This window comes from Lingula anatina, chromosome 5 (genome assembly GCF_051362555.1).
Source record: "Lingula anatina isolate TDL-2025a chromosome 5, LinAna3.0, whole genome shotgun sequence".
NCBI lineage: Eukaryota > Metazoa > Brachiopoda > Lingulata > Lingulida > Lingulidae > Lingula > Lingula anatina.
This window is the reverse complement of record NC_141771.1, coordinates 11361023-11383480: the sequence shown is the minus strand read 5'-3', so window position 1 is coordinate 11383480 and position 22458 is coordinate 11361023. Positions and strand designations below refer to the sequence as shown.

The window sequence follows — 22458 nt, the reverse complement described above, 5'->3', positions numbered from 1 at the left end:
TCGAGGTTAGCAGAACTGATTAAAGAGATGGCACATTGAATACAATTTGGTTGCAAATAAAAGTAATCTTTTTAGAGGTCTTAACTAACTTCAGAACTAACCGGTCACACACTCAGAAATAAATAAATAAACGTATAAGGGCACCCCTCCCGACTTGTCTGACGTAAACGACTGTTCAACTACCGTCTATGGCATTTACATCACGTCTCGTAATAAATGCCACTTTTTAACAAGATGGTAGCAATGGCATTAAGAAAGGACAAAGCGTGGTCCTTGGCTTTGTCGACGCCATTGGTTTGTAAGTTCTACTGTGGGATAGCTTTAAGGGATATTTCTTATTTTTTCATACATGTGCTGTATTTTACAAGCAGGGCATAAACTCATTTGGGTTTACTATACTTATCAATTTGAAATGATGAAATCGCCACCAATTCAATTCACTTTACAGCAATGCTAGAAATTTCACACAATAAGACTTTTAAGTAAATTAAAAATAATCAAATAGAATATTCGTTATTTGGAGACTAAATATTTTTTAAATCTCCAAATAAAGAATATTATATTTTATCCTGTCTATAGACCAAGAAAAACATCTTTCATAGTAAATTACAATTGTTCATGTACTAGGATTTTACACGCTGGGCATCAACTCATTTGAATTTACTAAACTAATCAATTTGCAAATAATGGAATCGCAAACAAGAACTTTACAGCAATGCTAGAAATTTCACAATAAGACATCATAGAACAGAATATTCTTTATTTGGAGACTAAATAACATTTTTAAATCTCTAAGTAAAGAATATTACATTTTAAATTCACCGATAAAATATTAATCAGATTTAATCTCTTTTCTAATAGAAATGAAATGACATTGCGAAGGGAAACGCCACAGTCCTCTTTTATCTTGAGTATCCTGAACGAAGGCAAGACCGTGCCTCTGTCCTTGGCTCTTGACGTGGTCGATGCAAAATGGTATAACCCGCTGGTCCAGTGGCGACAAATCATCAGTTAGACCGTTGAAATAGGTAAGAGAGCCAAGCGCACCCGTTTCTGCCAAAGTTGAAGTGTAGATGTATCGCGGAATCTTTTCATGTGACATCGAAGCACGGAACGTCGGGAATGACGTATTCAAGATGGATGCTATCCCGCCTTCATAGATAAGAGCTTTTCTTGCTGCGCTGCCTTTCCTGAAGGCATCGGTCAGAGTTGGATGTAATGTCTGCACACAAGCAAGTGAAACGTGCCCAACCAAGGTGACTTCATCTTCTTCCAAAGCTAGAAGCAGCTCCCCTCCTGGTCTGAGAATCCCATACATTGCTGATACAGCCAGCGCAATATCCTGGAAGGGATCACGGTGAAGATCGAACACACTAGACAGATGATACAGCACGTGGGTGGCAAGAATCACGTCCTGTGGTCCCTGAGGGTATGCGTTTAGTGCCTGCAAATATTCCACGCTTTTTTCGAAGTAATCTCTCATTGATCCGGGATAAGCTACATCCAGAGATGCGTTATTGAAACCTTCAATACATGTACATTTCTTGTATTGCTCAAGAGACTCTTTATGCGGTTCTACCACGCTGACAATGATTTGCTTGTCGAGGTTTTGGCAAATTGCTTTCACAACAGCACCTGTCCCTCCCCCGAACTCCATGATGCGGACTGGAGTCGGTAAACAATCTTCCAAGCATCGGACGCGCTTTAAGACCTTAAAAAGCACGGTGTGGTCGGTAAAACTTGACAAGGCCTCTGTGTCCGCGATATCCCCATTGGCTTCCCGAGTTCTTCTGTTATCTTCGTTTACCCTAAGGTATTAATTAAACTAAAGATATTTATAAAATTCCATTAAAATTCTTTTTGAATAAATGTTCTGTCTTCATTTTTATTATTCTCAGCGTATCATAATTATCGATAATGAGAATTTAGTACATGTACCAATGGCACTCACATAGGTAGATCTACTAGTATATGTCTTATCTTGTTGTCAAATATTGCGGACATACAGTTACCGTCAAATGATATCCAAAGTTTGAAATCAGTAAAATTGTCGTAATAAAACACTGCTATTGCAGTTAAGACTATTAAAATTAATGGATAAAGAACTGGGCAATGACAGATAAAGCTTTGCCAGTTTCCAAAAAATGATCCTTACAAAACGTGTTGACTAATCTGTTTGTCAGACAAAGAACATGCAGTCTAGCCCTGTTCTATTGACTAGTGAAGAACAGCATGATTAAAATTTCTTTATGCTGTTGAATCGTTCCGTCCCGATACAAACGTACCCTTCGTAATAAATAGTCAGAATTTTGAAGTAAGCTTCGGAGTCGGTCAGGCCGCTTAATTCGGCCAGTAGTTCCTCACGCATTTCTTCTTCGTCGACCGAGCTGGACATAGTGTCAAAATATCCTGCTATGTCAGTTTGTAGAACACTAACTAAGTAGTAAATACATGAATGTACATGTGCTTAAAAACCGCCCGACATACGCCACTGCAACTCTGCTGTACAACTTGCCAAATGCGTGAATCCTTCCAATTATTGACATATAAAGCGGCATGAATCTTCAAGCGAAACGAAGACTGACCATTAGATATCAATTTGTATGCTGGAGGTTGGCGATTCATGTCCGAGAATTACACACCGACACCTGAGAAGTACCAAAAAGTGAATTATTTAGCAATATGTTGTCAGTGATTAACAGACGTAAATTAGCTAGTCTACTAGGTAGGGTTGATCTCAAATAGTTTTCGGATGAAAAAATATGGTGCTGAACACGAATTTGACAACAATGTGTTTAACGACAAATTTTTAGGTCGGTTGGATAATTTTCAAAATGGTGGACCTTGGACGTAATAACGTCATTATGTCCAAGGGTGGATAAAGTGATCTGCATGTACAAACGTTTTCCTAATTGACGAAAGCAGGTACTAAAGTACGTATAATGTCTTTTCTTATATTTTGGAGTCTTCTAAAATCCATATGTTCCTTATGTTCCCATTGCAACTGTGAGTCCAGTTGCCGTGTGTGCTGACAAAACTTCAAAACTAATGTGCAGTGTACCTAAACCTTTTTTGTCTTTTCTAAATCCTGCCATAGGAGCATGACAGTAGTTTTGTCTCCAGACTATGTTGTGTTGGAATAGTTATGTTTATTTTGCAGGTAGGCGATAAACGGCACCATTATTTAGAACGTCTTAGGGCTCATTCCCAATGAAACGTAGATGGATCCAACTCCGAGGGGACTCTCGCTGAATGCAATCAGACTAAGATATTCACATGTTTTTCTGTCCTTAGTGTGAAACGTTTGTATGTATATATACAGCCGAGGTCGTAAATTGTTTAAATAGCCAAATATCTCAATTTTCTTTTTGTTTTATAAAGATAATTCTCCAAACGAAAATTGTTGTGGTAACTAGATAATTCTAATTGATTAAAATACCGGGGTCTAATCTTTTCACTTCAAAAGAAACGTGGTTGATAAAATAAACAAACTTCAGGATAAAGTTTTAAGCATTTGTTTTTTCACAACCGCTGGCATTGTCACATACAGAACACGTATACAGTTCTATTGGTTCCATAGGATACAAATTATTGTCTTACATTTTTAAATGTTAAAAAAAAACATAAAGTCGACATTCATTGATAATATATCAACTGTCTTATTCGGAAGAACGACAATGTCCCAAGTTCTTGTAAACAGTTACTAGGACAAGAAGTATTGCGGCTGAATGAACGAATGAATTGCACTTTCTCTATAAATGCACACAATCTTGAGGTTTAGTATTCCTCGCCTTCTTCTTCTCCTTCGGCTTCGACCGAGTCGACGCCGACCTCCTCGTAATCCTTCTCCAGAGCGGCCAAATCCTCACGAGCCTCAGAGAATTCACCTTCCTCCATACCCTCACCGACATACCAGTGGACGAAAGCACGCTTGGCGTACATCAAGTCGAACTTGTGGTCAAGACGAGCCCAGGCCTCGGCGATGGCAGTGGTGTTGCTCAACATGCAAACGGCACGCTGCACCTTGGCCAAGTCACCGCCGGGGACGACAGTGGGTGGCTGGTAGTTGATGCCGACCTTGAAACCAGTTGGGCACCAGTCCACAAACTGGATGGTACGCTTGGTTTTGATGGTGGCGATAGCAGCGTTCACGTCCTTTGGCACGACATCTCCACGGTACAACATGCAGCAGGCCATGTACTTGCCGTGACGGGGATCGCATTTCACCATCTGGTTGGCTGGCTCGAAGCAAGCGTTGGTGATCTCAGCCACGGACAGCTGCTCGTGGTAGGCCTTCTCGGCAGAGATGACAGGGGCGTAGGTGGCTAGAGGGAAATGGATACGTGGGTAGGGCACCAAGTTGGTCTGGAACTCGGTCAAGTCGACGTTCAGGGCACCATCGAAACGCAGGGAAGCGGTGATGGAGCTGACGATCTGGCCGATCAGACGATTCAAATTGGTGTAGGTTGGGCGCTCGATGTCCAAATTACGGCGGCAGATATCGTAGATGGCCTCATTGTCTACCATGAAAGCGCAGTCGGAATGCTCAAGGGTGGTATGGGTGGTCAAGATGGAGTTGTAGGGCTCAACAACAGCAGTGGAGACCTGAGGAGCGGGGTAGACGGAAAACTCCAGCTTGGACTTCTTGCCGTAGTCGACACTGAGGCGCTCCATAAGCAAGGAGGTGAAGCCTGAGCCGGTGCCACCACCGAAGCTGTGGAAGATAAGGAAACCCTGCAGACCTGTGCATTGATCAGCCAGCTTACGGATTCTGTCCAAGACAAGGTCGACGATTTCTTTCCCGATGGTGTAGTGACCGCGGGCATAGTTGTTAGCGGCATCTTCCTTTCCAGTGATCAGCTGCTCAGGGTGGAAAAGTTGACGGTAGGTGCCAGTGCGGACTTCGTCTGGAAAAAGGGAAAAAGAAATTATAGATTACCTGATTTTTTGTTAAATCAAAAGCGAAGCCTTTTCTCTGTATTACCTGTATGTAGCCGGTTGATTTATCGTCATAATGATAGCCAAGAAAAAGTATGCTTGTTTAAATATTTCAACATTTTTATTTCTGTTTTTTATATTTCATTATTTTTCATTATTTTTTTCAAGTATCTAAGCCATCATATTTATTTCAAGTATCTAAGCCATCATATTTGAAAGAAAATATAAATAACTCCATTTAGATTAGTGAATCATGTTGGATTGCGCATTAAACATTGTGTTAGTTGAGACTGTAACTGTGTTACATGTGACTTATTGCAATTTCAGTGGGTGCACTTTCATGCGTCTGCTATAAAATTAGATGACAAATTCCATTTGTTTTCGAGTGTAACTCACCAACGACAGTTGGCTCCAGATCGACGAAAACGGCACGGGGCACGTGTTTGCCAGCACCGGTCTCACTGAAGAAGGTGTTAAAGGAATCGTCACCACCACCGATGGTCTTGTCACTGGGCATCTGGCCATCAGGCTGGATACCGTGCTCAAGGCAGTACAACTCCCAGCAACCGTTTCCAATCTGAACTCCGGCCTGTCCGACGTGGATACTGATGCATTCACGCTGAAGATATGAGCAATAATAATTATAATTATTGCAACAGTTACTACAATTTCACACAACTCGTGCATTTTCTATCAGTCGATGAAATAAGTATACATGCCTATTCAAAGGAATCATTAACCCTCTCCCTCATTTCCCTTATAACGCCTTGACATCGCAAAAAAAATTATCTGCAGATGAAAAAAGGACAGAAAATAAAAATGAAGAAGAAGAAGAAAGCCCAGAAATACATTATGCTAATCCTTCCATTTTTTCATAACGCACTACAAGTCGCGCAAATTAGCCATGAGTCATCCCAAACCCTGCTTTCTAGGGAATATTGGAGACACAGTTTATTCCCAGCCTATGCCAGCTGTTTCCGATTAGCTGTAAGAAACTCAGGACAACTGTAATACAATCACCAGTCACCTAGCCGATATCCCAACCGTTTATATTATAATTAAATTACTGGAGCAAGATGAATGTGTCCGTGGTCCATCAATACGTTGCGAAAGTGGAATATTGCGGTTTTTATGCCTAAAGGGAGATCAATGCTATTCTTCAGTGTTAATCAACCAGGTGGTGTTGTGTTGTGTGTGTGTGTGTGTGTGTGTGTGTGTGTGAGAGAGAGAGAGAGAGAGAGAGAGAGAGAGAGATGGGGTGGGATGGAGGCTACTAAAATTTTATTTATATATAGGCCTATACACGGTCATCCCTCCAGCCACGGGTTAGCTCCTTTTTCAGCTGGTCTATCTAATTGCCTATTGTAATGAGTCCATTTATATTGAAAACAATTATAAACAGAGGAAGACACTTAAAGAAAATAGACAAGATTTGGATTGCATGTAGAATAAACGAAATCTCAGCTGCTAAATTTTAATGCCAGAACACGGAAACAATAGAAATCAATATCAGGGTGTAAACTACTTATCATAATTATGTTGAATCATTTTCATTGTGCACTAAGTTGTGAAATGGATCGATAACTGGTCGATTTTATTTAAGAAGCCCAGGAAACAAAATTGGGCGTATCAGACCATCAAAGTGTATGTTAAATCCTGACGACCAAGCGTGTGGCTATTTTCAGCATTGAAGCTGTGAGTTAATTCAGCGTTTAAACGAAAATAGTCCCCGTTGGTGATTTTTTTTTCTTTTCTTTTTTTTTTTTTGCGTGCCTTCTTCTACAAAATAGCGTTACTGCTTGTTTGCAAATCGGCTGAACAAAATACGTAACATTCACAAAACAGCGACAAAACAGAATGCTGAGAGTCCTTCATTCAACCAGAATGCTGAAGTTCTCACGAAAAAAAAAGACCGTACGTTAGGCCCAAAACACACCAATTACGATATTCATGTTATCTCCCTTTGATCACAAAAAAATGCATGCACACGAGCCTGCACCACATATTTCAGAGACAAGTAATTGTATAATAAACAGAATAATATGTGATAAAATATTATTGAACTCACCATGTTGAAGTCTGTCGAGAAATACCCTCGAAAGTTTCGGGAGGAAAACGATGTCTCACTGTGTGACTCAAAGTGTCTAGCGAGCAAACATAATGAGGTTTCTGAAACACTCGCTTATATTGCGGTCGATATGGCGTTTGAATATGTTTAATGAAAGGCGGGATTCGATTGGTCTAGGCCACCACGGTTGCTATGCTGATTAACAATGAAGTCGGAAAAAGCAGATTTCTGCAGATGGCGTGGGGGTCACTGCCGGCAGGTGGCGCTCACTTTTAATCCACGACAAATTATCGATCAGATTAGACCTGAAAAGGAGGAGACCCGTAAAAGGAATATAATATCTTTTAAATTCAGATACGTGAATGGTGCTGATTGATATTATCATTCAGATGTTACTTCAATAATAAGATTCGCCAATGGGTTTTGGAGTCAGCATATTGTTGCCATCGATGTGATTTTACACACATACACAAGCGCGCGAGCGCGTGTACACGCACGCACAGACAGACAGAGAGAGAGAGGGGGGGTTAGAGGGAGAGAGAGAGGGAGAGAGAGAGAGGTGGAGGGAGGGAAAGAGAGGAGGGGAGGGAGAGTAGGAGGCAGTTACAGAGGGCCAGTATGTCCATACATGTACAAGATGCATATTGATCGAGTGCAAATTATTGCCACATAACCCGACCAAATGCTTCATATAGGCCTACATGTAGTGCCAAACTTAAAATATCACATGCACAGTTTCCCTTGCATTTTTCCCCGAAAAATGGTGTTTACACATATATACACTGCTTACTTTCTGAAGGGATAGTAGAGAAAGAAGTAGGCCAGAAATTTGAAGGAGATGCAATTTTAAAGCCTTTTTCGGCTCCAAGAGAGATGGATATTAGTTAGTCTTAATTTGGCATGTAGATTTTATTTGTAATGTGTAAGAAACTGGCTCTAATCATTTACTTGCGTTAAAGATGTGTATCTTCAAACTTAACTTTGGCTCCTTGTTTAAAATGAAATATATAAATAAAAATTATGTCACGACAGATCGGAAAGGAGGGAGGTTAGAAATATTAACAGCACCACTCCCTTCTAGTGCTATTTATGAGTAACAAATATAAATCAGGCCGAAGCAGGACCTGGACACACATGTAGGCCTTGAAAGGGTAGTCATCCAGGAAAAGGTCCATTTTTTTGAAAAATACGTTTTGATATTAAACAATTCAACAATTCCATTCACAACATTTTTAAATTTTAATTCTTGTGGATTGTGATCGTCTCTCTCTAGACATCCACAGCAGTCGTGCATGATTTCGTAACTTGCAACTGAAGGGTTCTTTGACAATTAATAAGGTGTATGTATACCTTATAAGTCAGAATTTGATGTATGTTTAGGAAAATATTTACAATTTCTACTTTTCAAATCCCTTCTGTTAAGGTCAATCATATTTAGAAGACAGGCCTCATTTTTTCTGTTGATTTACCCTTGTATTGTCTCGTAAGTCTGCTTTATGCCATCCTTTTTCTTTATCAAGAAGTAAAACAAAGTCAATAATGTTAGTTTCAGTGATTTTTATTTATTCCACAACTGTCGGTGTAATTGAAAATAAAACTCAAAATAACATTTCCAATTATTATGCACCGGAAAAGTTGTCATAATCTAAAAGTTCTATGTTCTTGGTTTACAACAAAAGTAAACCTGAGAAAAATTGCACAATTTTTGGTTGACACAGAGACACTGAAAAAAACCAAGATAAGACTAATGCCAAAGTCATGCTTGGTTGTAAGACTTTCTTTTTTTGGGATGTTTAATACTCCTCTCCTTCTTCGTCCTCATCTCCGCCTTCGTTCGAGTCGACGCCGACCTCTTCGTAATCCTTCTCAAGAGCGGCCAAATCCTCACGAGCCTCAGAGAATTCACCTTCCTCCATACCCTCACCGACATACCAGTGGACGAAAGCACGCTTGGCGTACATCAAGTCGAACTTGTGGTCAAGACGAGCCCAGGCCTCGGCGATGGCGGTGGTGTTGCTCAACATGCACACGGCACGCTGCACCTTGGCCAAGTCACCGCCGGGGACGACAGTGGGTGGCTGGTAGTTGATGCCGACCTTGAAACCAGTTGGGCACCAGTCCACAAACTGGATGGTACGCTTGGTTTTGATGGTGGCGATGGCAGCGTTCACGTCCTTTGGAACGACGTCCCCTCTGAAGAGCATACAGCAGGCCATGTATTTGCCGTGACGGGGATCACATTTCACCAGTTGATTTGTAGGCTCGAAGCAAGCACTGGCTATCTCAGCAACGGACAGCTGCTCGTGGTAGGCCTTCTCGGCAGAGATGACAGGGGCGTATGTCACAAGTGGGAAATGGATACGTGGGTAGGGCACCAAGTTGGTCTGGAACTCGGTCAAGTCGACGTTCAGGGCACCATCGAAACGCAGGGAAGCGGTGATGGAGCTGACAATCTGGCCGATCAGACGGTTCAAGTTGGTGTAGGTTGGACGCTCGATGTCCAAGTTACGGCGACAGATATCGTAGATGGCCTCATTGTCTACCATGAAAGCACAGTCGGAATGCTCAAGGGTGGTATGGGTTGTCAAGATGGAGTTGTAGGGCTCAACAACAGCAGTGGACACCTGGGGAGCCGGGTAAACGGCGAACTCAAGCTTGGACTTCTTGCCGTAGTCGACGCTGAGACGTTCCATAAGCAGGGAGGTGAAGCCAGAGCCGGTGCCACCACCGAAGCTGTGGAAAATCAGAAAACCCTGCAGACCTGTGCACTGATCAGCCAGCTTACGGATTCTGTCCAGAACTAGGTCTATCTGTTCTTTGCCGACAGTGTAGTGACCACGGGCGTAGTTGTTGGCGGCATCTTCCTTTCCAGTGATCAGCTGCTCAGGGTGGAAAAGTTGACGGTAGGTGCCAGTGCGGACCTCATCTAGAATGGAAATGGAATGGAATATACCAATTACTCTATGAAATGTAGTAAATAAAATGACCAGTTTCTACAAATAAAACGTCTCACGCTACCGAAACAAATCCAATAATATCACGAGTTCATTTATACTGATTCCATTTGGTTAGTCTCCAAATATCAAACATCACTGAAATTATTAATCTTCTAATAAAGACAAGTATAACAAGCAGGATATAAAACAGATGAATTATCATTTACAGTATTTATAGCTTAAGACAACTTTACGCATATTAGGCGAGCAGGATATAACAAATTGAGTGAAACATAAATTAACGAAAAAAGATCAGGCCATATACAGCAGATGGCATTAGTCACGCTGAGTCCGCTTTATAGACATACAACTATATCTGTTTTGAATGTAGGGCTAACCAAAAGGCTATCAACCCGTCAAACAAGTTTTCATTTTAGAGATGTATACTTCAAGTGAATTTTTCTTGACTTGGTTGACCTCATGTGAGTAAGCCTCCCCTTTCCACACGCACGCACACTGCCACAGGCCGTAACATCTGCTGAAAATACTCACCGACGACAGTTGGCTCCAGATCGACGAAAACGGCACGGGGCACGTGTTTGCCAGCACCGGTCTCACTGAAGAAGGTGTTGAAGGAGTCGTCGCCACTGCCGATGGTCTTGTCACTGGGCATCTGGCCATCAGGCTGGATACCGTGCTCAAGGCAGTACAACTCCCAGCAGGCGTTTCCAATCTGGACTCCGGCCTGTCCGACGTGGATACTGATACATTCACGCTGAAAAAATAATGAAAGCAATTTAATATATGAAGAGCTTTATAAGAAAGTATACAGTGCATGATCAAAATTCAGATGCTTTATAGAAGCTGAAGACTGATTAAGCTCAAGTCAAAATAAAACAATCTTTTCTTCTCTTGTTCCCGCAAGGTGGCAGGAATAATAAAGTATTTATCAGGGGGCTGCAAGAACACTGCATTGAAAATGATGAAGGTAATAATTCGTCTGCGCGGGATTTAGGAAGTGGTTAACCGGCTAATGTTATCATGCACACACACAAGGCCTGAAGGGTGTTGATTATCTTGAGTGACTTCCAACTTTATTGAAAACAAAAATTGAGGCATTTTAAAGCAAAATTGATTAACACCATTGTGATTTGACACTACGGATATTTATGCCTTTACCAAAAGTAAATTTCTACGCTTTCTATGAATTCTACAAATTCATAACTTATTTATTAAGAATCCATTGACACATTTGTCCTTATTTAACCATTCATGTTACAATTAGGGCAATAAGTGGGTAAAATTCACCTCTATATTCAACAAAGCACTACACTCAAAGCTTTTTCCCTCATACCAGATGTTAGTAAAACAAGACACAATGATAATTCCGTCTATATATAGAGACGGCAGACGGGGAATACCGACTATTAGCCGTCTCACTGCTGTAACATCGGATTTTCCACGGACAACAATTGTATGGCAATTAAGAGTCAAGAAAAAGAACCAAACCTTGCAAATATTGGTGAAACTGGAATAAAATATAGTTTCATAAGAGCCCCGGCTGGTTGTCATGCGTAGTGTTTCTTCCGAAAAATGTGGAACAATTTTTTGAAGGCATTTATCGGGTTATTTGTGCTTTAAGTATCGGAAATGACCAATTCACTGTGCACGTAACTAAAGCAAATTGCGCTAGCCCGGATAGTGAAGCGATATTTGGTGATTAAAATCCAATCCACAATGAATATGATGTGACATAGTAATGAAACATTTTAAGTTGTTGGTACAGTATACACGATACATTATAAATAGCATTCACACGTATCTATTTAATTACATCACTAGCGCATATTATCCTTTAATGCGTCCCTATTTTTATATAATAAAGTGATTAATTTTTCAGTAAACTCATTAACGTCGTGAATGATGTCAGAATGGACTAAAAAGAGAAATATAAACATGGCATTCTTCATCTCCTTGTAACATTTCTGGAATAAACCTAAGGCTAGTGAAGTAACCTACTTAAAGCAGATCGCGTTCACAACTTTAATGACCCTTTAAAAGAATTTTCACTTTTTCTTTCTTTTCAATCAGGTGCTGTGTGCAAATATAACTTTGAATATCAAAGTCTTCTTAACAAAATTATCCTTACATGCAAAGGCATTCGTTCTCATATCCATTAACAGAGTTGATTAACTTATAAAGCGACCCCAGTCTAACAATCGGCAGACGATTACAGTGTAGCATCAGGACCCGCGCATAAACTTATTTTATATACAGGTAACTTGTAATTAATGCCCACTGTAACATATTAACCTTGGAGGGAAGAACAGGCGCTTCCTGTTCTTTATCATAGTCAAATATATCTTTCGCCATCGGTAGATGATAATATCCAATTTATTCATCTATCAATTACACGTTTGGTCATGTGCCCTTTACTCAACATATATTAAGATCAAGATGATAAGTCAAACTATCATCAAAAGTGGGTGTCCTCTGATGGATGGTTATCGAAAACTTTCAATTTTCCTGGAATAACTGCGGAGATAACAGAAGAAAACATTTTTCTCTTTTTTTCCATTAAAGAACGAAAAAACCCACACCGTCGCCGCATAGTTTACACGAAAAGAAATAGTACCACGCGCACCGTCAACTTACCCCGGACTTTCCCTTATTCTCCCTATTATGTCCACCTCCGTGCATTGTACGGCTGGATACTCAATAAACCTTAAGCAATTTGTACCGTGCGCCCATAAATCAAGAGACACATTACTGTCACGATGACACATTAACTAGTTATGTGACACGTGATTCTACCTGGATGGGAATATGGGAATCAGCTTTCAAGTACCAGGTTCTGCGAGACAGCCTCGTTGTCAGTTTGGCGCCCAATAACGGCCGTTGACTAAAAGCGAGGTTTTATCCACGTTTGTGCAATTACATCCATTCAAAGGTCTCTTTTTCGATATACAAAGTTGGATATTAGAAAGAATTGAAAACGAGGCCTCAGCGTGAAAATATACCTGCATGTTTTGCTACGCTATCATATGGCTCGACTTTCACTGATCTAGGCGAGCCACACCTGGTAGAAATTTACACGTTAAAACCGTTACGATTTTAAAACTAAGAGTTAATTGCTCTTAATTTCACCTCCCCAGTAAGAAAGCAGCAGCACACCTTTGCGTTTTTATATAGATTTATACCGGGTATACTTAATCAAGCAAAATGTATATGAAATATTCTTATCTCAGGTGAAATTTGAAACCTGAATATAAGCAGTGCGTGTACTGGGAATAATAACCGGCACTGAAATCTTGATTTTATCAAATTGCATATTATTATGAAAACACTGATGGATATATAACTATGGGATTGCACTCTTTCCCTCCCGCATTCCCAAGGAATCTGTATCTTCCCTGCGAATATTAAACTGCATATGTCGAAAGGTCAAATGAGCAATACTTTATGACAGCTTTTTTTGAGTGAGGAAGAAACCATCTCATTAAAACTGTGTCGTCTTTTCAGTCATATTAAAGACAAGTACACGTGGCAGCTTAACGTATTCCCGTACTAACCACCGTCTGTGACCCCAAATGGAGAAAAACTTCATTTAAGGAAAACATTAAAAATTCTGCAGACGATGAGATGAGCACTGATGTGATCTATGGGATTCTCAACATTCCGGCGGGAAAATGGGACATTCATCAATCTCATTCAAGCATAGTCTTCCCGCGCATGGGAGAGCAGATATAACAAAGATATCACATTTTATCATTTTATATCATATGATGAAAGAACAAATCTACTTATTTTTCGTATTTTATTACACTTGGGTATTTTTGGATCCTGCTCTCGTTTATATATCCGTATCTCTAAGGAACATACTAGCTCAACGGGAACACAAATTCATTTCTGGGAAACACCAAGCATCTTTCCTAGCACGTTCACCGCAAAAATCATTGATCGCCACACAAATAACATGAAGCTATAGCTGCCTTGAAGCCTACAGCAGATGGCACTGAGAAATATGCACTGCGGGTATCTAATGCGCATACGGCATGAATTAGCAATATAAACCTAGAGAATAAAGGCAGTCTATCTCGAGTGCTAAACCCGGCATATTACATACGATGTGATACACATATTACGCTTCCCCTTTCGTTAAAAAAGGAACGCAGCCCGCTGACGTTAATACTTCATGATTTCCTGTCTAATTGAGGTGGTGCGCACACTAAAATGAAGACACCTTTCTTATTCTTATTCATTCAACGCAAGATTTAAGGAAATGGAATAAAATAAAACCGACTCCCTTTAATTCATTACATTCAGTCTCTTACTCACCATGTTGAAGACGATTATGTTGATGAACCGTACAAGAAGGGTTAATCGATGACTCTACGGAGTAGATTTTGCTCCTTGACTTGATGTGTCCGAGCAAAATTCAAAATATGACGTAGACAAGGGAAAGCGTTCTATTTATACCACGGCGCAGTGCCCAGCAGTTCGTTGAGTGGAAAACTCGGCAGATGATTGGTAGACGAAGACAGCGTTGCCCGAGTGAATGGTTTATAGGTTTGGGATGAGCAACGGCGACCGTTGGATATCTTGGTGCGCGGCTTCAGCGGCATGAGTCATTGCATATGGACTAGTGCATTTTGAAATTACGAATACCGGCTAAAATATGCCCATTGAGGATGGTGTTATGAGTCTATGTGTATATGTGCGTGTTTTTGTGTGTGTGTGTTGGGGGGGGGGGGGGTTGTTACGACTGAATATATTATGCAGTTTAATATGTAGCAAGTATAGCTCCAAATTTTATTTTCACAGATATAGATATGTGATTTCCATCTTTATAGACTTACAATATTGTGGATAAGTTTTTTTTACAGAGAACTGGTATTTTATGAACTACCCCTGTCCATTCCTGCAATCGCTCTTCTGCCCTTTCCTATATCATCTGATAATATATTCCTATGCAACATTTTATAATTCGTTTAAAGCCATAGTGTGAATCATGAAAATGCCCCACTCAACAAACACACACACACACACACACACACACACACACACACATGCACGGGAACAAACCGCGCACGCAATCACACGCACGCACACACCCTGATTGAGACTGACGACCAGACGTACAGAGATACAGACACGTGAAATGAAACTTTAACTGGTCACAACTCTCTTCCAAAGCTTAAAATTTTACAGTTTATTTCAATATTAAGCGGCGCTACATGATGTAGCAGACATGATATATTGCACGGAATACTCTCATGACCGCATTAGTAAGCCGGCAAACGTATTCAGTGATGTCTGTGTTGCCGAGAATTAACTGGCGGCTCACCCTGAAAATCACACGGTTGCTCGGAGCACTGGCGGTGCCTCCTCTACAGGACACACACACAGTGCGTACCCAGTCACCGTAAATCAACCTGAGTATCAATATGTTGTCAGATACTCTCCTGTACAGAGTATACGTCTTCTACAGACGGCTAATGCAGGTATAGTTATAGGGGTTTTGAACACGTCACAGATCACAGATATTCACAGATATTCACAGATATGTCTCCAGAAAAACAGAAAGTCATTTTGGTCTGGATTTTTCCGTTTTTCCCTATATATAATCTGCCATCTTGGTAGAGGTTATCATGAAGCCCTTATTTTCTGAAGCACCATGAGAATCAACTGACTACGACTCCGTACGTTCTCTTTATGTCAGATAACATCTTGATAATAAATGCTTGCTTTTGACTCCCTGTCTACTGAGCTCTGGGGCGTGTACTTTATATGTATACAGTCTGTATCCCCAGTTCACCCTGGCTATCACAGCAAAGATTACATCTCCACTACATAACATACGTTTTATGTCGGTGACTGATATATTCACTGAGCTCTAGAGACTGGAGGAGTGTACGGTGGGGGTGGGGTGGGGTGGGGTAGGGTGGGGACGTGGACATATGTGTCCCTGTAACAACTGCCCGACTGGCTGCCCGCTGAGGCGTGTATACATGTATTGTCGTATCTCCTGAGATCTACACAACTGAATAGGCCGCCTTCATTTTGTGCATTGCGTTAGCTGTCGTTGACTAATGTATTCACTTAGTTCTGGGCGGCTATCCTCTACAAGGGCGACTGATTTTTCACAAGATATTCACAGATATTTCTTTAGATAAATAGACGGTCATTTGATTCTCTGGGTTTTGGAAAATTTCCCTATAATATCTGCCACCCTGTTAGAGGGTACTTGGCGGCTACAAATACAGTCCTCTACACTGAACAAGCATCGACACGATGACGAACTCATGGACGTTTTGATCATCGCAAACTCAGGGTGACTGAAATAACGCTGAGGTAAGCATGACGAAAACAGTCGATATCCCGATAACTTGCTGTGTTTGTAGTAGATGGTTTATATTGCTTAGCAATTTTTTTTCTAAATAAACTTGGCCGTGGGCTTTGTTTACTTTGTATTCTGTTCATGTATAAGAGACCATTCCCACAGATATTTAGATCGATCTATCCCCCTGGGGAGTCTCACTAGATTGCTGTCAGCTTTACACTGGAGAAAGCATCAATATAGTATTTCATATGCCCGATATTCTCAAACATGGCACTTCCAATGCAGATACTGGTACTCGCGTTCAGTGCAAGTAGTCTACATATAAAAATAAACAAAATCGTTAACAATTTTATTGTGTTGAGCTTTGATTTAGCAATATCAACTCGTTTCTGGAAAAGAGAATGATGCTTATCTCTCTGTTTTAAATAATTTTAAATACGTAGAGTTCGTTTGGAAAAACTTTTAAAAATTGCGATGCAAGACAGAAAAGAATTTATCTTAATTCATTGAATAATAATGCATATTAGTGGATCTACTCTCGCCGGACAATTTTATTTCAGAACACAGCGACTTACTAGTCTATTAAGCGAGGAGGCAGACACACAGAAAACCTAAGCAGTGGCGGGTTTAGGGGGTGGGGGCAAGGGGGCCTACCCCCCCCCCTTCGATTTCTGAAAAAAAATCATACCAATAATCCCTTCTTTAAATAATAATTTTTGACTAGCTGAATCATAGTTCTAAACCGTACCAAATGGTACTGTTCGCGCTCTAAAATCCCAAAATTTAACGGGGCTCTTTAGCGGGCTCCGAAGCCCAGCCCAAGGGGGGGGGGTGTCGGCTTCGCATTCGCAGCCTGTCATTAGTAAAAATCGGCCCCCCTTCAAATAATCCTGGATCCGCTGCTAGATGATGACATCGTAAGCTGCGTGATTCCCAGGGCGTGCTTAGAAAGAGAAAAAAAAGCAGTCCACACACATCTGCCCGTCACCCCCACCCCTTCTCAACAAGGCAAGTTAAGAAAATATATGGGGACTTACCTGGGTTAGAACGCGGCACGTAGACATGCTTGTGTTCATTGTTTTTATGAATTCTTTTTAAGTCTGTAATGTAATTACTTTAAAATTCTGTTAGGGGTAACTTGCTTAGCGAAAACAAATCATTTTCCAATATTTCCAATATTTCCATTATTCATTGTTTAGCCATCACAGTGTACAAACAAGACACCAGCACACGCTTTAATTCTTTATTCAGTTCCCAACGATAAGTCTGTTATTGTCTGCTGATTATATCATCACCCTGATGAAATGTTGACTGTTCCTCAAAAACTTCATAAAATAATGCACGCAATGTTCTTTTGACAGGAAATGTCCGACATATCGTCACAAAAAAATTTTAACATATTAAAATATGTCATTTTTCAGTGGAATATATGCTGTTCAGGAGGCTGGGCGTTAAGATCGTCCATGAAAGTAATACACTTCTCCTTCCTCTCTCTAAATGGAGTCATCGCCGCTCCCATCATAGTCCTGTTCAGCACCGGCAAAATCCACAAGAGGCCAATAGGTTGTTTGATCCTCATTACTTTCATCTTCATGCAAGTGGAGGAAAGCACGGCTCTCTACCAACATACCCACCAGAGTAACCAAGGCGAAAACGATCAAACATTTCGCCAACGCCTTAAATAATTTACTTGTGAATCCCATCTCCTTTAAAATAAATCCGCGTTCTGTGCAATTTCGAAGAGGTTGACAGCGAAGTCGGAAGGTGTATCAAAGTTATTTCTTCTCAACCGTCTTGTCTCTGCGAAAAGTAGGGTTTTTAAGGCTTTTCAAGTGAGAAAGTGAAAACTGAAAAATACCAGTAAAAACGTAAAACGTATCATTGCAAGAAAGTGGAAATCGAAAAATGCAAATAAAAACGTTGAAGCTCCATGTTTTTCTTCTATACTTATAATCATTAACGTCCTTTAAATAATCAAGCCTTTCTTCCTGACAGCGTGGGGATTTCCAAACTTACATAAATAATGCTTTATGTTCACATTTCAGTTATAATGTACATTAAGGATATCTGGATGTATCAGTATATTATTCAGTCAAATAAAATCTACCTACCTCCGTCCTAATATTGCTGATCAATCAAACACGGCGGGTTTTGAATTGGAGCGAGCATCGTTACAGTATTATATAGGAAATGAAACATTTTAACGCAGATACTGGTACTACGTGTATCGTCAAGTGCTTTAACTCCACGTATGAAAAAACCATTATAAATTACATTTTTGTTGAATTTAGTGTTATTTATCAGTAGCATCATGTTTCTATATTAGAGAATGATGTTGACATTTCTATTTCCAATAATCATAAAGAGTTAAAAGGCGTTGAAAAAGTGCAAAGCACCGTGCAAGAGAGAAAAGAATTCATCTATCATTGTTTGATTATTGTTTTGCTTAGTAGTCTAGCTCTCGCCAGAAAATTTGAATATGACAACGAAAGTTTTTTAACCTACAAAACGAGGCATCTAAGTTACAGAGAGCCGGAGAGCGGCTAAATAATGAAATCTTAAGCTTCGTGATTTTCAGGGCATATTTGGAATGAGAAGGGAAGCGCCAAGCACACCACCACGAGCACCCGCCATACACCCTTTCCCCTTCTCACCAAGGCACTTTAAGAAAATATATGAGGACTTCCCTGGGTTAGAACGCAGTACATAAAAATGATAGTGTTTATAATTTTTATGAACCTTTTAAAGAATTCTGTAATGTAATTACTTTAAAATTCTGTTAGGGGTAACGTGCTTGGCGAAAAATATTCGTTTTCCCATTTTAAAAATTTGTATTTATAATGACTGCCATCACAAACAAAAAACCAGTACACGTTTACATTCTTTATTAACTTCCCTAAGATAAAATTATTTTCTGTTGATTTTTTCAACACCCTGATAAAATGTTGACTGTTTCTCAAAAACTTCATAAAATAATGCACACAATGTTCTTTTGACAAGAAGCGTCCGACTTATCGTCACAAAAAGTTTTGACATATTAAAATATGTCAAATTTCAGTGGAATATATGCTGTTCAGGACGCTGGGCTTTGAAATCATTCATGAAAGTAATAATACACTTCTCCTTCCTCTTTCTCAATGGAGTCGACGCCGACCTCTTTGTAATCCTTCTCAAGAGCGGCCAAATCTTCACGAGCCTCAGAGAATTCACCTTCCTCCATACCCTCACCGACATACCAGTGGACGAAAGGAAATATCCCTATCGACATCCCCACAAGAGTCAACTACGTGTCTTCCGAGCTCTGAGGCGTGTACTGTATACGTAGATCTATACAGTTTGTATCTCCAGTTCAAATCGAATGTCACAGCACTGAATACAACTCCTCTATACACCTTACGTTTTATGTCGGTGACCGATATATTCACTGAGCTCTACAGACTGGAGGAGTATACAGTGGGGGTAGGGTGGAGGGGGGGCATGTGTCCCTGTATGTATGTATGTATGTATGTATGTATGTATGTATCACCATATTTCCTGAGGTCTAGATAACTGAATAGGCCGCCTGCAGTTTGTGCATTGTGTTTGCTGTCGTTGACTAATGTATTCACCGAGCTCTGGGCGGCTAACCTCTAACAGGGCGACGGATTGATTTTTCACAAGATATTCACAGATATGTCTTTAGACTGTCATTTGGTTCTCTGGCTTTTGGAAAATTTGCCTATAATATCTGCCATCCTGTTAGAGAGTACTTGGCGGCTACAAATACAGTTCTCACCACTGAACAAGCATCGACATGATGATGATGATGCACGTTTTGATCATGGCAAACTCAGGGTGTCTGAAATAAATCTGAGGTAAGCGTGGGGAAAACAGTCGATACCCGGAGTACTTGTTGTATTTGTAGTAGATTATTTACTGTGTATTGCTCCAGTGACCTTGAGACTAGTTTCAAAAGATTGGGGATCCCTCACTTAGTAGGAATTGATACTTAAAGCATGTTTCTGTGACATTGGGTTCCCAAGTTATGGATTTCAAGTCCACCCACCCCATTCAATAGCGGCCATTTTGGATTTTTGTGGAAAATGAGACTTTGCCATGGGGGGATTCATGGGGAATTTTTTTTGGGCTATATTGGGCCTTCAACGGACCAGAATCAGTTGAGAAACCTTTGTCACCAATTTTTTCCAACCTCAATGGGAAAATATGCTCGTTTACTGGCCTAATCTGTTATTTTCTTATTCTGAATAAACTTGGCCGCCGGTTTCTTTACATTCAGTTCATACATATAAGTAGCGTGCATTTTAATGCTACATGATGACATCCAGGGGCGGATCCAGAGATATTTTCTGACAGTCTTCCAAATTATCTTTGTTTTGATTTCCAAATTAACTTCCAAATTATCTTTGTTTTAATTCGTCTTCAATTTTTGACCGTCTTCCGACAGAAAATATTAGATACCCGTCAATATAAACTTAAAAATCTGACCGTCTTCCGGAAGACCCAGAAGGAGGCCTAAATCCGCCCCTGACATCGTAAGCTGTATTTAATTTTCAAGGCACATTTGGAAAGGGAAAACGCGCTTCTCTACCCCCCATCCCCACTCCACCCCCACCCCCACCCTCTGCCCCAAAGCACTTTTCGGCAATGGATTAGGAGGTAGTGCTTGCATAATTATTATTCTAATTAAGATTTTGTTTAATAAATAACATTACATTATTCTTTAATATGAACATATAAATGATATGAAATTCAGTTAAAGATTACGCGCTTGGTAAAAATTATCAATTTTCCAATTTTGAAAACTAACATTCATTATGATTGCCAACTCAGTGTACAAGCAAAACACCAGCACACGTTTTTGTCCTTTTTTCAGTTCCCAAAGATATTTTTGTTATTGCCTGTTGATTTTTTCAACACCCTGCTGAAATATTAACTGTTTCTCAAAAACTCATAAAATAACGCATGCAAAGTTCTTTTGACAAGAAATTTCTGACTTTTCGTCACAAAAGCTTAATATGTAAAGTTTCAGTGAAGCATATGCTCTTCAGGACGCTGGGATCATTCCTACGAGTAATACACTTCATCTTGGCCCTCTCCCTCAACGGAGTCGACGCCGACCTCTTCGTAACCCTTCTCCAGAGCGACCAGATCCTCACGAGCCTCAGAGAATTCACCTTCCTCCATACCCTCACAGTCACACCAGTGGACGAAAGCACAAACCCCTATCGATACCCCCACAAAAGCCAACAAGGCTAAAGCGATTAAACATTTGGCCAAATCTGTCTTAAACATTATTACTTGTGAATGAAATATTCTTTGAAAGAGGTGGATTGGAAATCAGCGCTCTGTGCAATTTCGAAGCAGTTGTCCGGACAGTCGAATGATGTACCATATTTTCTCTCATCTCCTCGTAAAGTTGTTTTTTTTCCGAGGCTATTTTAAATAAAAACTGCATGGTTATTTACCGTCCATATAATCAACCAATGTCCCCTTTTTTACTGAATTATCAAACTAGACAAAATGTAGCTATATGACACAATAGTGCAGGCTCAACTGCAAAACACTTTACAGAAAATTTTGTTTTGAATGAATCAAGCCTTTCTTCCTGACAATGCGAGATTTCCTAACCTATCAAAATTATCCCTTATTTCACATCCCATTTAAAATTTACATGATACCAATTTACCATTCAGTAAAACCTACCCACCTTTTGGCGTCCATTGCAGCTCAATACAGTGTGGGGGCAATTTGAATTGGAGAAAGCGTCGTTAAGTATATGATAAATTTGATTTTTTTAAACGTGCCGCTTTGACGTAGATACTGGTTACGTAGATACTGGTACTCCCGTTAAGTGCAAGTAGTTACATAAGTAGGACTGTGTCGAGGTACATATAATGTTTCTGTTAATATTAATATCTGCCGCACGTGGAATTATACTACACTTAAATTTTTTCCTGCAAAATAATATATGTACCTTTTCTGTCTGTTCATACGCTTGGACCCCATTCCCACAGATTTTAGTTCGATCTAACCCCGTGGGGAGTCTCACTAGATTACTGTCAGCTTACCGGGCTTAAATGTCTGTCCCGCCTACTAAAAGCTTTAAAGGGGTAATTAGCTACCATGCTCGGTCGGCTGACAGCAATTTAGCGTGAACCCCCAGGGGGTTAGGT

At 40.3% G+C, this 22458-nt stretch overlaps 2 protein-coding genes and 1 long non-coding RNA gene across 3 annotated transcripts; all 3 read right to left on the bottom strand.

Moving 5' to 3' along the window:
- Window positions 1–3501: 3501 nt before the first annotated feature.
- On the bottom strand, window positions 3502–7135 carry LOC106168041 (tubulin alpha-1A chain-like). The gene is made up of 3 exons (XM_013546967.2): window positions 7007–7135; window positions 5335–5557; window positions 3502–4907 (listed from the first exon to the last, which is right to left on the bottom strand). The coding sequence occupies exons 1-3, from the start codon at window positions 7007–7009 to the stop codon at window positions 3778–3780; spliced, it is 1356 nt and encodes a 451-aa protein (XP_013402421.1). The 5' UTR covers window positions 7010–7135; the 3' UTR covers window positions 3502–3777.
- A 1413-nt stretch (window positions 7136–8548) lies between these two features.
- Window positions 8549–14474, bottom strand: LOC106168039 (tubulin alpha chain, testis-specific). Its single transcript, XM_013546966.2, has 3 exons — window positions 14281–14474; window positions 10495–10717; window positions 8549–9932 (listed from the first exon to the last, which is right to left on the bottom strand). Exons 1-3 carry the CDS (start codon window positions 14281–14283, stop codon window positions 8800–8802), a joined length of 1359 nt encoding a protein of 452 aa, XP_013402420.1. The 5' UTR covers window positions 14284–14474; the 3' UTR covers window positions 8549–8799.
- A 3040-nt stretch (window positions 14475–17514) lies between these two features.
- On the bottom strand, window positions 17515–18545 carry LOC147761639 (uncharacterized). Its single transcript, XR_015334764.1, has 2 exons — window positions 18397–18545; window positions 17515–18132 (listed from the first exon to the last, which is right to left on the bottom strand). It is a non-coding gene; the product is annotated as an uncharacterized LOC147761639 (long non-coding RNA).
- Between the last annotated feature and the right edge of the window lie 3913 nt (window positions 18546–22458).